This window comes from Naegleria gruberi, assembly GCF_000004985.1.
Source record: "Naegleria gruberi genomic scaffold NAEGRscaffold_83, whole genome shotgun sequence".
NCBI lineage: Eukaryota > Heterolobosea > Eutetramitea > Acrasida > Naegleriidae > Naegleria > Naegleria gruberi.
Genome location: NW_003163244.1, coordinates 1 through 17,460, shown reverse-complemented (window position 1 = coordinate 17,460; position 17,460 = coordinate 1). Strand labels below are relative to the sequence as shown.

Here is a 17,460-nt window from a genome sequence, read left to right as displayed (position 1 = left end):
ATTTAACAAAAACTTATCTTCTCTCACTTGATTTTTTTACAGTTTAAACAGATAAAAAAATCAATAAAAATTGTGTCCAAAACTGAGGACTCTTTCTCGATGGATATTGAGTTTAAACATGTTATTTTTGATTTTCAGATAGTGATATATGCCAAGCTTTAGTGGTATAACTTTGAAAAAGAGAAAATGAAAAGGTATTGAAATGCAAAATAATTTCTGCGTCGACCGGGAATTGAACCCGGGTCACGGCGATGGCAACGCCGTATTCTACCACTAAACCATCGACGCTTCACATTCACAAAGTATGTATTCTTGATTTGATATTAAGGTTAAGTATAGTATGCTTATTTATTTTATGAATCAATTTTTAATAGATAAATAAATTAAAGAAGAACAAAAATTTATTTTAGAATAAATTATCAATCTTCATATAATACTAATAATAATCTTCATAAAATTCATCATCCAAATGTGGATCAATTGATAAATCTATTAAATATTTTAATGATTTTAAATATTTTACTCCTTGTTCAGACATGAAACATTTTCTAATACATAAACTTGTCAAATTAATTAAATTTTCACTAATATATTGAGCACCATCATCTCCAATATAATTACTAAATATAGAAAATGATTCTAAATTAGGTAGATTTAAATTTTTCATTCCTTCACCAGAAATGTTATTTTCACCCAAATCTAATACTTTTAAATTTTTTAATTCATTTAAATATTGAATTGAATCATTTTCTAATAAATTAGTTTCTAAATTTAAATTTGTTAATTGATTTAAATTTTTAATAAATTTAATTGAATCATTTTTTAATTTGTTTGCTTTTAAAGATAAATAATTTAAATTTTTTAAAGAATTACAAATTAATTGAACATTTTCTGTTGTAATTAAAGAATAATTTAAATTTAAATATTGTAATTTAATTAATTTACAAATAAATTCCATATTTTGATTAATTTCCATATTTGAATCAATTGATAATTTTGTTAAATTTACTAAATTAGTAATTGATTTGAAATTTGAAATTGAATTATCTGGTAATTTTAAAGAATTTAAATTTTTAAATGAATTACAAATTAATTCAAAACCTTCATTTTTAATATTTTTTAAATTTAAATTTTTTAAATTTTTTAAATTTGTTAATAAGTTAATTTCATCACTTCCAACATTAGTAAGATTTGTATTCTCTATATTTGGTAAGTATTTAATTAATATATTAATACAATCACTAATTGGAAGAGAATTTTGAAATTTAAATGATTTTAAATATTTTAAATTTTTACAAATTTGTTCAAATTTTTCCAAATTAATTTTAACATATTTTATATTTAAATATTTTAAATTTTTAAATTCAATTATTTTTGTATGAATATTTTCCTGACATGAAAGTTTTAAATATTCCAAATTTGTAAATTTATCCAACATGTCATGTTTGAAACAATTAGATTTTAATGAATTTACAAATTTAAAACATGAAATTGAAGATTGAAATTTTTTTAATACTTTTTCATGATTAATTGAAATTCCAAATTTTAATTTTTCATTAATAATAAAATTCCACATTTTACAAACAAGTGTACAATTTAATAACAAGTCTTTAAAATCTAAATATTTTAATATTTCATAATAATTATCTTCTTGTAATTGATTCATCTTTGCTATTATTTTTTAAAATTGATAATATTATTCCGAAGTGAATGATGATGAGCTATTAGTTTCGACTATTTTTTTTTAAAATTATAATGTGGTGACTGACAAATGATAGTCAATCAAACATTGAATTTTCAAAGATTTAAAGAGATAATTTATTTTAATGATATGATGATTCATTATGATATCCATTATTATTATTATTATGATCATTCCTCTGTTGTCCATAAGAAGATGATGATGATGATGGCATCATTCCCTTCTTATAATCTGAAGAATAACTTGTCTTTTTCTCTCTTCTTTGATAGGCAATCTTTTTGTACTTTTTAGTTCCTTCCAACTCTTTCTTTGCTCTTACTGCATCTTTAACAAGTGCAAAATTAACAAATGCACATTTTTGATCACGTAATAAATTCAAACTATCAATTTGTCCAAACTTTTCAAAATCACTATAAATTGTAGAATAATCCATTTTCATATTATGGAATCTACCAACCCATAAATGTCTTGTTGGTTCAGCAGCTTCATCAAATCCAACATCATTATAATCATCTACTTCATTTGGAGAAGTACGATTATCATTTCCAATTGAAACATCTTTTGGTGTTTCAGGTGGTGGTGGAGGTGGTGGTGGAATTGCAGTGCTTGAAGTTGAATCATATCTTCTTGAATTATCATAATGAGATTTTCTATAGAAATAATCATTATCATAAGACATGTAATCTGTTCTTCTTGAATAAGAATTCATTCCACCATTTCCTTGATATCTATCATCATACTTTTTATATGAACGTTGACGATCATAATTATCATAATCTCCATCATTCTTGTAATATTGTTGTTGTTGTTGTTTGGAAGGAGGTGTATTATAAGTAGGTTTAGAATTATATCCATAATTATTAGTATTCTGAGTATCAGTTCTTCTTGGTGGAGGAATTGATTGTTGATATGAATTATGAGTATAGGATTGATTAAATCTTGAACTATATGAATGAGTTTGATTTGAATTTGGTACAACTGAAGTAGCAGATGAATTAGTAGGTGGAGGTGGTGGAGGTGGAGGTTGAATACTAGTAGTTGGTGTTGTTGTTGTTATTGGTGGTGGTGGTTGTGGTTTGGATGGAGGAGGAGGATAGGATCTATACATATCCATTGGTGGTGGTGGTTGTGAAGAGGTTGAAGATGGTATTGAATGTTGATCAACAACATGTGATTGTTGTTGATAGGAATATTGTGAATGATATGGAACATCACTCTTTCTTCTCTTTGGAGATACAGTTCGATTAGGATCATTGAAATTTTGCATTCTCTTTCTCTTTAAATCATTATCATAATTATCATAATAACTTGATGGAATATTTTGTTGCATATGAGAATAATTGGAAGAATGATATTGATCTTGCATTGAATAACCTGTGTCTTGATATCTACCGCTATTCATTGTTGATGGATAAGATGATTGAGGAGGTTCAACCATTGGTTTATCGTAATGACCATTTGGAGTCACAATCAAACCTGTATTAACTTCTGGATTCTTAGACATATTATACATCGATGAAGTATAAACTTGATTCGATTGAAGTGGAGTACTGGAGTTTTGAAGTCTTATTACATTTGAGAAGGCATTATTTCTATTATCAATTTGAGGAGGATAATTAATAGATGATGATGGTGTGTTGATGTGAGAGGTGGTAAAGTTTGAACTAGGAGGAGGTATAGAAATTGGTGTTGTTGTTGTTAATGAAATAGACTCTGGTTTCACATCTTCAACTGGAGTATTATCTCCACTTGCACCACTATTGCTGCTTACTTGCTTATTCTTAGGAATTTTTGGTATTGACATGAGAGAAAGTTGATTTCTCTTTAAATCTTCATCCATACCAGATGTGAATAAAATAGGTGACTTAGGTGTGCTAATAAAAGCACTAGAAGATGATTTTGATTTCTTTTTAGAAACTCTTTCAGGACTAGATGGTACTTCTTTCATAAATAAACCTCCAATAAACTTATTTGGTTCATCCTGTATTTCATAAAGTCCTAGTGGTTTTGTAAATCTACTCTTTTTAGGTATAAGTAATAAAACTCTATCATCAAAAGAAACACTGCCAACATAATCATCTCTTTCTAAAGTGTTATATAAATCTTCAAGTTTGTCTTCTTCAGATTTACTCCTCGATGAGAAGGATAAAATATAAAAAGAGGAATAATCCATATCTTTAGCCTTTTCTAATGATAATTTACCAACATCAATTGTTGAACCAACATCAAGTGTAAAAGATTCTTCAGATCCAAAAAGAGAAACATCAAAATTTCCAATAACTTTTCCTTTGTGTTTGACAGTTATTTTCTCAACTTTCATCCATGGAGAAGAATAAGCCTTCTTCTTCAAAACTTTTCTCTTAGGTTTCTTTTTTTCCTCTTCAGACTCATCACTGTCAAATTCTAGAGATATATCATCTTCCTTGTCATTGTAATTATTTTTTTCCTTTTCATGAGTTGATTCATCAGAATCACTTTCTCGTTTCTCTTCTAATTTTTTAAGATATAATATTTGTTGTCTACTTGTCATTTTCTTAGCATCTGATTCATCCTTGTGAGATTCTTTTGTTTCATGTATTGATGATGGTTGTATAATTTGAGGTGTTGTCTGTTGATCCTTTCTAGGTCTACCTGGTCTTCTTTTAACAGGTTGAGCAGGTGATGAACAAACTGCCTGTTGTTTAATTTCAGGTTTTTCCACTTTTTCAACAACCAAAGTTTCCTTTTCCAGAGTTGGAGTTACATTTGACTGAGCAAGAAAACGTTTTTTTAAAGGATATAAAGGTGTTGCTGGAGAAGAAGGTACTGTAGAAGAATTATCATCCTCAGTTTTAACATCAGATACTGTAGTTAAAGCTAAAAGAGCTGCTTGCCCAAGTGATAAAAGACTATCAAATTGATTTTCTCCACCACCACTACCACCAACACCACCAGAAGGTGAAGAAGGAGTTGGTGAATCATTTTTAACTGTTAAAGGTGGAATAGGATTCTTTCTAGGTCTTCCACGTGGTCTACCAGTTGGTGCTTTTTTAGTTTTTGTTGTTTTAACTCCAGATTCGTTTTTTGGTTTTCTTCCTCTCTTTTTTGGACCACTTTGTGTTGGTTCATTTCGTGATTGTTTTGATGATTGTGTAGAATCCTCATCTTCAACTAGATCCGAAACATTATCTGAGGATTGACTATCATATTCATCTTCATATGTTTCATCAACCTCATCATCAATTGTTTTTCTTCTTGGCATTTCAATCCAATAATAAATATTTAGCAATTAGAAAATTTATATTAAATTATTCTCTCTGATTTAAAATTCCAGAGAGCAAAAATAAATTATTTGTATTATAAAGCAACCGTTTTAATTTTTTGATGATGTAAAAGGTGATCAGTATAATGATTTGCAGTTATTTTTTCTTTCACTTTTTTTGTGATGATTTTTGGTTGACGAAGATGATAGCTGCTCCTTCCTTCAACAATACGGAGGCTTGAACAAAGGCTTCACAAAAAAATGAAGCCTAATAAAATAATTAAAATTTAATGGTGCCTGCTGCGTGCTGATGATGGTGAATGAAATTTATTGTGGAGAATGAACCTGTTGTGTTGTTGCTAATTTTAATAATAATTGTTGGATGATTCAAAATTAAGGATTTTAATCGAGATAATTCTTCCCTCACAGGTGGAGATATTTAAGAATATTTGGTTCAAAAATTGGAAAGCTCCGAGACATATTAAATAATAAAATTAAAATTAAAATTAGTGATGGAAAAAGAATTTTAATCATCATGATGAAGAAGAAGATAATATTGTGTGGAGCAAATTTGCATTCAAAATGGATAAGAAGAAGAAGCAAGGGACAATAACGGAAAATATCTTTATGGATTTTTGAATAGTTCATTTTACAACTTCAATCAAAAAGCAACATCAACTTAGAAATTAATAATAATAATAGAAACTAATTGGATATTATTAGACATTCAACCGAAACCTTCAACTACAATTTTTAAATATAATTTGTTCTCTGATTAGATTGAAACAACTGTAAATCGATACTAAAGGGAATTAACAAATATGGATACTTTACATTCCAGTCACACTATGACAAAGTCAGTTAAAATACATTCTCTCTCTATAATTATTGTATACAACAAGAGAGATGAGAATTAATTACAGATAATGCCAAAGAGGGTATTTCACTATGTTGAACACAGACTACAAAAATCGTAACAATTCATTTAAAGAACTAATTTTTTTGTAAACTATGGTCAATACATTTATGTCCTTTCCACTTGTATAAACTCGTCAAAATATTGACTACTTCAAGTCTCATAACATTGTGTCATTACTTCTTTCACTCCAATTATTGCTCACATCAAAGTACCACAACAGGACTAGTCCCACAACTAGTCATTGACCTCGTTCAATAACATTTTACCATGCCCATCATCAATCGGTGCTCTTATATATTACAGAGATACAGGTCTGTTGAATGATGTAATGTGACCATTTATTCTGGTAGGGAAAAGTGTTTCCATCTTATTGATTGAACGCACCAATTACTCCTTCATATTACCACCTCTCTACACTCTCTCTCTATATCGTTAATTAGCTCTCTCTATCAATAAATAATCAAGCTTACAAGATTCTATTTAAATGAGCAGGACACGTGTAATGAATAATAACGTGGTTGATGTAACAACATTCAAGTTAATGCACATCACCAATTATTCCCCTCGTCAAATTTGGTGGTCGTTCCAACAACTCCACATTCACCTTGATGTGACTTCGTACTGTCCTCAACAAACAAGTCCATTTACCTTTGTCATTACAAGCTTGTACCACCACCAACTCTAAACATCAACAAGATCAATGCATTGAATAGATAATGTTGATGGGTATCAGTAACTACCATCACCACAGCAGCATTCCTGCTTGCAACCAAAAATCACATTTTGGAAACTTCTCTGCATCAACAGCTTATGCAGCAGATCCTTTCAAAAGTAGCCAGCACAAATAATGCTGCAGGAAAATCCAATTTGAAAAAAAAACTGTAACACGTCCCATTCTGTGTTTCCCGTTTTTATCTCGCACATTTTTTCAAAAGGCTTCTGTGTCAGCAATTTGCTCTCTCATCGAAGTAGGCAACCACCACCACAGCAACAACAGTAGCACTAATTTAGAGCACATCAATTTCTCTAAATCAACAAGAATAACAACAGCTAATTGCAGCTCAACTAGTCAGTGGACAGTAACACCATATTGCAACAGCTGTGTTTATATTACCAAGGCTGTAATTTAATAGAGAGTGAGCTCAAAATTGTTCCGAGAGCTCGATATCAATACTTTTTATTGGCCAACCACACAGAAAACATTACTAGTAGTACTAGACATACACTCATTGAGATTACCATACTATTAGTATCCATCTATTACACATAATATTGGGTATTATAGGACTTGCATTTCCTTCATCACTCTTCTACATCCAGTTATTAGGATCCTTCAAATTATTGAACAAGCCTTCTTTACACAAAGGCATAGCCAATCCAATACCAACACCATAACCATCCAATACCACCAATACCAATACCAATACCACCACCACTACTCACACAATCAATTGATATTATTACCATCTAAAATATATTCAAATGTCTCGCTCAGTTGAACAATCATTAGTGAAATCAGAGGATATTCCTGAAGAAAGCACCAACACAAGTACCAGTAGTAGTAATACTGAACAACAATTATCACCACCACTGCTGGGTGAAGATGGTTCCTATTCCACCATGAAAGATGAAGACAATACTTCACTCACAGAAGACAATTCCCAGGAGGAAGATTATGATGATGAAGACGATGATGATGAAAATGGTTCAAAAAGAGGTAAAAAGAAGAGAAAATCACACTCTGAGACCAAACACAGAAAAACCTTCATGTCCATAGACGTTCATGCTATGAGGTCGTGTCTTCATCTTAACCAAAAGGATGCAGCAAAGAAACTAAATGTTTCACTCAGTACACTCAAGAGAAGGTATGTTAATCCTTGTTTTATTCACACACATTTCTAACTTGTTGATAATAATGATAATAATAATTATATTTAAACTTTTATCAAGATTTTATGAAATGAGACATGAGCTCGGTTGTGATAAGTGGCCATATCCACCTCACAGTAAAGGTTCTACACCTATTCCAAGTAGTTCTTCTTCTGGTAGTAAGAGAAAGTCAGCATCAACTTCTTCTTCTGAAGATGAAGAATCCAGTGATGAACAAACTATGGATTCTAAACCATACAAGACAAGAAGACAATCTGTCACATCAACCAAACGTCGTAATTCCATTCACAATGAAGATAGTACATCGAATATGACAACAGAAAATCATAGCAAATCAGCAACAAACCATCTCACAATAGAACGAGGAAGCAAAAAGCTCAAAACAGCACATACAGGTTTTCTTTCTTCTGTTCCAGATTACAAACAATCTAATCATCAAAATGACAATTCTGATTTTGTTTTTTATAAAGACATGTATGAAGAACAATCCTCTGAAGATGATAATTCAAGTACTGAAATGGGTTCAGATGAAGAATACAAAAATCGAGATTTGAAAAAGAAGTCAAAATGTGATCTGTCAGAGATTAGCAAAAAAGCACAATCAATTGAAAATCCTCGCGAGAAGGAAATTTATGGAGCTGCTGTCTTGTTGATTGCACTTAAGCAAGAACAAATTATTCCAAACCTTGATTAACCACCCTGTAAATTCCCTTACTTTTGCGAAAATATTGTAAATAAAAAAGAGAAACACACTTTTTGAAATTTCTACAACTAAAACAGAAGTAAAAAGAGAGAGCAAGTCAAGATTGGAACACGGTTATTTAACGATGTTTATTTAGAAAGAAATTATGCAATTACAGAAAGATTCCAGTTTTAGGAAAGGATTTTTTTCTAGATAAATAAGATTCCCGTGTAGTCCAATGGCTAGGATACCTGGCTTTCACCCAGGAGGTCCGGGTTCAATTCCCGGCATGGGAGGATAATTTTGCAAATAGATTTCTAGAATAGTTTTTGTGTATGGTAATATACATCTGAAGAAAATAGATAGAAAGTAATGGTTGGAGAAGATTTCAAAAAGTATTAGGCCTTGTTTTTAAAAACACAACTTGGCCAATTTGGAGAGCATTAGAAGAGGAACAAGGTTCGAAGACAAGCTATTTGAGCTTCGAATTTTTCCGCAAAACTGAAAGAGTTTAATCTGTGATTATTTTCTTGATTGTTTTAAGAGATGAGACTTTGAAATTTTACAGATAGATACACAACACATATTTCTTCATATGACAACAAAATTAAAACTCAAATGTTAGAAATAAGGTTAAAAAACAATCTCGAGTGCCGGGAATTGAACCCGGGTCGCCAGAGTGACAGTCTGGAATGCTACCACTATACCACACCCGATTTCACATATTATAATTTTTAATTTGGATACTTTAATGAAAAGGAGAGATAGTTTGACAATCCTGTATCATTTGTACACTCATTTAAAGAATCAAGGACAGAGCAACAAAGGAATTCTAAATGTTGTTCATTATCAACTACTTCAGACGTGGTAATTAAAAAGTCAATGATAGCCTCAATGTTCAAATGACATTGATCAAATACTATTGACTTTAACTTGGAACTATTCTTAAAGTATGAAGAAAGCCTTTCTCTTGTCAACTTTTACACCACCCAAATACGAATGTTCCATCTCTATCTTGTGGACAGTGAGTTGAGTGACCTTCTGTTTCTTCCTTTTCTTCAATATAGAGTGACTTTAAAGTTTTACCAATTACTTTTGAAATTGCAGGAAAATCAGAATGAGGAAATCCTCCATGAACAATAAGTTCTTGAATATTTGAGCTCCAAAACCTTCAATAAATTAGCAGCCATTGCTGGACGTCCGGAAGAAGGTGCTTCAATTTTTTCAATTTTGAGGGATTTAATATTGGTACAATGTGTGCTGATCATTTCAAAAACTGGTAGTGAACAAGTAAATAATGATGAAAAAGTTAATGATAAATCACGGAATTTGCTACCAAACTTTGGACCGACAAGTCAAAAAGCATTCTCAGAAGAGCTTGACATTTTTAGAGGATTATAGACCTCCCTTCAACAAGCAACTCAAATCCACCTCAAGTTCATAAACTCTTTGAGTAATAATTTTCTATTAATGATTGGTGGAATTCAAAATTGAAATAAATCACAACTCACTGGTTCATTGAATGCAAGTTGGTATTTGAATGTTCTCATAAATTTTCAACAATCAAAAAAATGACTAAAAATACTAAAAAGACTTCTGGTGGTGATAAATCATCATCTTCAAAATCAACTTTAAAATCATCTACTACAACAACAACAACAACAACAACTAAAAAGAGTCAATCTAATAGTAGTAATAGTGGTAATAGTAAACCATCATCATCAGCATCTTCTTCCAATACAACAACAGCTAGATATGAAAGGAAAATCAATGAAAAACCATAGTATGTATTTAAACATGATCATGATCGGAATGTTTATTAAATAATAATTAAAATAATATTTATTAAATAATAATAATAATAATAACATTTTCAATAGTTCATCTTTATTAGATTATATATATTATAGTAATAAAATGTTAGAATTAGAAAAAGAAGCAGAATCAGAAGAAGCATCTAAAAATAGTAAAAATTATAGATATGTACAAGTAGAAGAATATACAATGGGATGTAATGGTAGATGTAATGTTAAATTATTATTTAAATCTAAAATTGGTCCTGAATTTAAAGTAGGTGAATCAATTACTTTAAAAGATTTAGATAATTCTAATAATAATAATAATAATTCATCTTCTAATTCTAGTAATAATGATAAAAATATAATTAGAGGAGTAATATCAGTGAGTGTAACAGATAAATATATTATAGTTACAATGGATGAATTTTTAGATGAATGGTATGAATCTAGTAAATTAGTAATTACTAAAATATTAGATGAAGTTACATTTAAAAGATTAAATATTGCATTAAAACATTTAGAACAATATGATAAATCACCTGCTATTAATATTGTTAATTTATGTTTTAATCATTATATTAATTATAATAATTCTAATGATTCAAATGTAAATAGTGATTCAAATGATTCATTAAATTATTTACCATCAATGAATGAACAAGATAATCAAGTGGATGAAATGAATTTTTTTAGTACAAGATTAAATGATTCACAAAAACAAGCTATTAAAAAATCATTAAAATCCAATGACATGTCTTTAATATTAGGTCCACCTGGTACTGGTAAAACTACTACAATTGTTGAATTAATTAGACAATCTGTTATTTTAAAAAAAATGAAATTACTAGTTTGTGCTCCTTCTAACATTGCTGTATGTAATATAATTATAATATTTTTAATTTAATTTTAATTTAATATAATTTTAATTTATTTTTAATATTTTAATATAATTTTTAATTTTAATTTTTAAATTTAAATTTAATAGGTAGATAATATAGTTGAAAAATTATCAGATGAAAATACTAATACCTATTCAACTAGAAAGATTAAAATATGTAGAGTAGGACATCCAGCCAGAATGATGGAATCTATATTAAAACATTCAATTGATTATAATATATCAGTAGGTGAAGGAGTTAAAGTAATTGCAGATATTAGAAAAGATATAATTAGAATATCTAAATTAATAAGTAAAACAAGAGGATTAGAAAGAAGACAATATAGAGAAGAATTAAGAATATTAGAAAAGGAATTAAAACAAAAAGAAAAACAAGCTATACATGATGTTATTAGATATTCAGATGTTGTTCTATGTACATTAACAGGTGCAGATGATTATTATTTACGTGATAAAATATTTGATATGATTATAATAGATGAAGCTGCACAATCAATTGAAATTGCATGTTGGATTGCATTATTGAAAGGTAAAAAATGTGTATTAGCAGGTGATCATTATCAATTACCACCAACTGTATTATCTAATCAAGCACAAAAAGAAGGTTTTGAAATTTCATTATTTGAAAGAATGTATTTTAAATTTAAATCACATATTACTTGTTTATTAAATGTACAATATAGAATGAATGAGGAAATTATGAATTGGTCATCAAATGAATTTTATCAATCTAAATTACAAGCACATGAATCTGTACAATATCATTTATTATCTGATTTATTAAATGATAATAATTTAAATAATTTAAATAATTTAAATTATAATACTAATACTAATTTAAATAATTTAAATAATTCAAAATTAATTAATTCTTCTTCAAATAATTTAAATAATTTAATAATAGATGAATTAGAATTAGAAACACCATTATTTATGATAGATACAGCTAATTGTGAAATGGAAGAAGTAACACTTGATGATTTGGAAGAATCAACTGAATTACATACCTCTAAAAGTAAAGTGAATCATTATGAAGTAAATCTAGTTGAAATTTATTTAAGAAAATTAGTGAATGAATGTAAAATATCAGAACAATATATTGGTATTATAACACCATACAGTGCACAAGTACAAGCACTTAGAAGTAAATTGAGTGATGAATTTCCATTTGTAGAAATATCAACTGTAGATGGATTTCAAGGTAGAGAAAAGGAAGCAATTATTATTTGTACAGTTAGATCTAATAAGAATGGTGATGTTGGTTTTTTAAGTGAAGAAAGAAGATTAAATGTTGCCATCACACGTGCTAAAAGACATGTTTGTTTAATTGGTGATTCAAACACTTTAAAAACAAATCAATTTTTATCAAGATTAATGAATTATATGGAACAATATGCTGATATCAGATCTGCAAATGATTATTTATAAATAAATATTTTTAATTAAACATTGAGAAATTTGACTTGATGAATGCTGGTTGTTGACAACAGGAACGATTCAAAGCAAATGTACACCAGATAACAATCCTCTAGCAACAATAACATCATTCATTTGACTTCCAACCTTCTCTGATTCTTACTTGAAAAGAAATGAACAGAATCATCATTAATTTTGATGACAATAACAAAAAAACTCAAACGTAAATGAGCTAGCTGAAAAGATTTCCTTCAATCAAAGCAGTAGTTTGATCAGAAACTTAGCGGTTCGTGGAACTGTCCATTGAAATGAACGAATTTCGGTAGCAACTTGCGAATGTGGTACATGTGTACTTACACTATGCTACCCGAAGTAAGGAGTAATCTAAATATGTAATGTGGCTAAAATACACAAAGCGGTATGAAGAACAGATATGTGCCGAGCAATTGTTAGTTTGCAAACCTAGAAATAGAAAGCAAACAATTATACCAAAGTTATCAACACAGTAAAGCAAGGATAATGTGATAAACATAAATGTAATAACAGATTTTGGGAAGTTGTATGATCTCAATTTCTAATAATTTGAGAAGTACAATGATTATTGATGTTATTGTTAACATTAACCAATTTTCAATATTTTATAGGCACATACGCTACTTGCCCACAAAAGTAATATTTCATTCGTTGCAGAGGTCCTCATGTTCTACAACTATCACATCTCTACAATATTGTAATTCCGAGAGTTTCAACATATGGGATGCGTTTGTGAATATATTCATTTCTGATCTATAACCATTGTCAACACCGTTTCTGGATCGTTTTGTAGATTGAAGTGGTTCCATCACAAAGCGAATAGTATGTAAACATAAGTATGTTACAATATCTATCAAACAAGTATTGGTTGTAGTAAACAGCTAAAATGGATGAAAGGAAAATAAATTAGTGAATGTTTTTATATATTTACGGAAAGCGTTTTGGTTTCATAGCAAGATACCTGAGTTCAAAGCGAAAACCATCTCCAATGATTACAATTTGGAGTTTATTTTTAATTTTTACGATTGGTTGTGAGTATTTGTGGGCATGCTATGTAGCCATTCATTTAATTAACTGAAGAAAGTTGATCACAACACAAGATAGAATTACTTTTGATCAATTGGGCATTGAATATAGTAGGGAATATTCATGTTAAATGCCAATAATTATTCCCTACTATTCAAACAAGTTGTTTTGAGGAATATATTTGCTTGACCTTGATAGTACTAGGTCCAATGCTCGATGCCACAACCTTGCTAAGGTAACAATATTCACCTGTAGGGTAGAAATTAGGACACCACCATGAAAATCCATCATATTCATCTGATTCATTTGAAAAGGTTAGCTTTCCATTTAATGGATCATAATGGCCATATGTATCCATAAGTTTGAAATGACAGCAATCTTTAAAATCTACACTAAAATATGCAGCTACACACAAATTAGTATTCTTTTTATGTCGATTGACATATTCCAAGCAATTCAAATATGATTCATTCAAAATCATGATGCAAAATGTTACAATAGGACAATAAATTTCTTCACAATAATTTCTCAATCCAATCGCAACATTGGTACTGAAATAGGAAATATTACAGCCCCCATATATGATTGTTAATATTGTGGCCAATTTCAAGTGAGGTTTAGCTTTTGCATCACGATTATTCAACTCATACCTGAATTTTGAATATCTCATTAAACCTATTTGCCTTGGTAAACATTCTAATAATTCAATACATTTACGAAACCAATAAAAATCATCATCATCATCTTGATCATCATCTTGATATCGTTCTTCCTGATCATTATTTAATTTAAAAGAATTAATAAATTCATTGTGATCAAATTTCCACCAAAAATCATTCTCATGACCTAGCATCCACTCATCATAAATGATTTGCCATATCAAATTACTTTTGGCAATTCTATGGAATTGTTTTGATACGAGAAAGCACGAATTATTGATGGTTATAATGTCGAGGAATAAAAAAGTGTAAAGTAGTGTATCGGAACACATCAATTCATTATCTATTAAACACATTTGACAAATTGTTCTATTTTTTTTAATTAATAATTGTTTCAACATCTGACAGAACTTTCCACACATTCTCTTAGTGACATTAGACTATGGTGGGCAGATTTAGAAGAAGATTCCACCCTCATGAAAATTCCATCTGATGCTGGGTTGTTGTATTAATTTTCTAGCCAACTACCCTTATGTTGTTCAGTTGCTTCCATAGAGGTAGATCTTATGTTATTCAGTTGAAATCTGCCAGTGGACTAAAAATTAATGCCTCTCTGCTCGACTTTGAAATTTTTCTTAACTCCCTAACACGGCAGTTTACAATTTTATTGAACTAACTTAGACAGCCCTTGTTCTCTTAATGATACAAGATTGACATTGCATTTCTTTTGGTTAAGCATTAAGAATCAAAATTTCATATCCATGTAAATAACCACAAAGTTTTTATTGATAATATGGTTCAATCTTGATCAATCAGTGAAACAATTTTCAAGATTTGAAAAAGAACATCATCATTAAAAGGTGCAAGATTACTAAAAAAACTCCAACAAAATAATTGAATGGTAAAGTGTTGGAGAATATTGTCTGAATTATGAAACATGTTTATTAAGTAAGACATCTATATTTATTACAAATAATTATCTTATTTATTATTTGAAATTAAATAATTAATTGCTCTAGTTCTATCACCATTATATTGAATTAATGCATTTCTAGCAGAATCTTCTTGGAAACCAATATCAACCATAAAACCAACACTCTTTTCTAATTCTTCAAAATCAATATTATTTTCAGAATGTTGTTGTTGTTGCATTGTTTGTTGTTGTTGTTGTTGTTGTGGAATATATTGAGAATTATTTACAAAAGATGGATATGATGGTGTTGTAATAACATTACTTGTTGGTTGTTGAGTAATAGTAGTATTATTATTATTATTTGATTTAATATTATTGTTTAAATTAGTATTATTTAATTCTTTAGATAATTCTTCTAATTCAAAATCATCTGAAAGTGTTGTTATTGTTGTTGGTTGTTGTTGTTGATATTTAATAGCATTATTAGATGGTATTGTTGTTGTAACAATTGGTTGACTAGTAGTAATAGTATTATTAATAAATTGATTTGAAAGTTGTGTATAAGTTGGTAATTGAGTGTTTGTTGTTGTTGGTGGTTTTGTTACTACTGGTGGAGTAAATGTTGGAATATTATTATTACTATTACTGGTATTATTATTACTAGTAGTATTATAAGAGTATGAACTATTATTATTGGTATTATTACTATTATTAGTATTAACAATATTATTTGAAAGATATTGACTAGTAGATAAATTAGATGATGGATATGAAATAGTATTATTATTATTATTATTATTTAATTGTTGTTGTTGTTGTTGTTGAATTGATTGATTATTATTAATTTGATTATTTAAATTATTTAAATTATTAACAGTATTATTTAAATTATTTGTAATTGGTTGATTAATCTTATTTTTTAATTTTTCATAATTTTCCAAATCTTTTAATGATTGTAAATTATTTGTATTTTGTTTTTTAACAAATTCTAAAATACTTGTTAATTTCATATCCATATATTGAATTTGTTCATCAATTGATAATTTCCATTCTTTAGTTTGATCTAATTGTTGTTGAACTGTTTGTACAAGTAATTGAATACTTTCATTTGTAATAATATGATTATATTGTTGTTGTTGTTGTTGATTATTATTATTATTATTATTTGATTGATGATGTTGATTTAATGGTTGTTGTTGTTGAGTAAATAATGATGATGGTTGTTGTTGTTGTTGAATAATAGTTGGAATTGGTTGTGGTTGAATAAAACTATTTTGTGGTACATAGATAACTTGACTATTAGGTGGTGGTGGTTGTGTACTATTCAATATTGGTTGTTGTTGTGGATAATAAGTTGTAGTATAACCATTTAATTGATTATTATTATTATTGGTATTTGTATTATTCAAAGGCTTTCTATTATTATTATTATTATTGTTATTGGAATTATTAGATACTGGAGTAATTGGTCTATAATTATTATTGCTGCTCATCATCATGTTACCATTATTATTGATATTAGGTGTTGTTGTTGGATGAACGTATGGTCTTGGTTGTGGATTATATTGACTATTATTCATGTTGAAAATGAGTGTGGTAGGTAAATATGTGAATGTATTTTTTTTTTGATTATTTTGTTTTATTGACACATCCATTTGAATGAATTTGGAACTATTTAGAAGGCAAAGATGAAATGGAATGTAAATAGAATTCCCATTTAATTATTCCTTCTTCCAATTCGGAGGTGTGCTTGTTTGAATGTTCCATCATTAGAATAATAACAATTTAGAACAATGTTATTATTACAATATTTAATATTAAAATAAATTAAAAATGTAAAATAATTAAAAATAATTTATTAATAAAAAAATTAAATTTCTTTAACTCTTGAAATGACAACAGTAATATCATCAGGTTTACCACCTAAATAATAAAAACCATTCTTTTCAGATTGATCTTGAAATGGAGTTGAATTTTTATTTTCAAAACCAAATGCAATATTTCTTGCTTTTAAAACTAAATTTTTAGCTAATTGAAATTCATTCATTGAATTAAAATTTTGATTAATAAAATCAATAATATCTTGATCATATAAATTATCAAATAAACCATCAGTTGCTAAAATAATTAAATCATTATTTTGTATTTTAATATTTGTAATAATTGAATCTGAAGGTGAATCTTGAAATTTACCATTTAAATATTGTGGTATAATTGATAATTGATAAGGTGCATTATGATAATGTTGTTGTGGATATGATTTTAATAATAATTCATATTCA

At 28.4% G+C, this 17,460-nt stretch overlaps 3 protein-coding genes and 3 non-coding genes across 6 annotated transcripts; 2 read left to right on the top strand and 4 right to left on the bottom strand.

Annotated features, from left to right (window-relative positions):
* Nucleotides 1-217: 217 nt before the first annotated feature.
* Nucleotides 218-288, bottom strand: NAEGRDRAFT_t803. Its single transcript has one exon. It is a non-coding gene; the product is annotated as a tRNA-Gly (tRNA).
* A 1,510-nt stretch (nucleotides 289-1,798) lies between these two features.
* Nucleotides 1,799-4,943, bottom strand: NAEGRDRAFT_82154 (uncharacterized protein; the record flags this gene model as incomplete). The annotated part of the gene is made up of 1 exon (XM_002669331.1): nucleotides 1,799-4,943. One exon carries the CDS (start codon nucleotides 4,941-4,943, stop codon nucleotides 1,824-1,826), a length of 3,120 nt encoding a protein of 1,039 aa, XP_002669377.1. The 3' UTR covers nucleotides 1,799-1,823.
* Nucleotides 4,944-6,750: 1,807 nt separating this feature from the next.
* Nucleotides 6,751-8,511, top strand: NAEGRDRAFT_82153 (uncharacterized protein). Its single transcript, XM_002669365.1, has 2 exons — nucleotides 6,751-7,727; nucleotides 7,813-8,511. Exons 1-2 carry the CDS (start codon nucleotides 7,345-7,347, stop codon nucleotides 8,444-8,446), a joined length of 1,017 nt encoding a protein of 338 aa, XP_002669411.1. The 5' UTR covers nucleotides 6,751-7,344; the 3' UTR covers nucleotides 8,447-8,511.
* Nucleotides 8,512-8,658: 147 nt separating this feature from the next.
* NAEGRDRAFT_t804 lies at nucleotides 8,659-8,730 on the top strand. Its single transcript has one exon. It is a non-coding gene; the product is annotated as a tRNA-Glu (tRNA).
* A 349-nt stretch (nucleotides 8,731-9,079) lies between these two features.
* Nucleotides 9,080-9,150, bottom strand: NAEGRDRAFT_t802. The gene has a single exon. It is a non-coding gene; the product is annotated as a tRNA-Asp (tRNA).
* Nucleotides 9,151-15,246: 6,096 nt separating this feature from the next.
* On the bottom strand, nucleotides 15,247-16,758 carry NAEGRDRAFT_54211 (uncharacterized protein; the record flags this gene model as incomplete). Its single annotated transcript, XM_002669330.1, has 1 exon — nucleotides 15,247-16,758. One exon carries the CDS (start codon nucleotides 16,756-16,758, stop codon nucleotides 15,247-15,249), a length of 1,512 nt encoding a protein of 503 aa, XP_002669376.1.
* Between the last annotated feature and the right edge of the window lie 702 nt (nucleotides 16,759-17,460).

Bases quoted from the DNA above. Each gene is read 5' to 3' on its own strand.
- NAEGRDRAFT_82153 (XM_002669365.1), top strand. From the start codon at position 7,345: ATGTCTCGCTCAGTTGAACAATCATTAGTGAAATCAGAGGATATTCCT. The intron at 7,728-7,812 runs GTATGTTAATCC...ACTTTTATCAAG, and splicing joins CTCAGTACACTCAAGAGAAG to ATTTTATGAAATGAGACATG.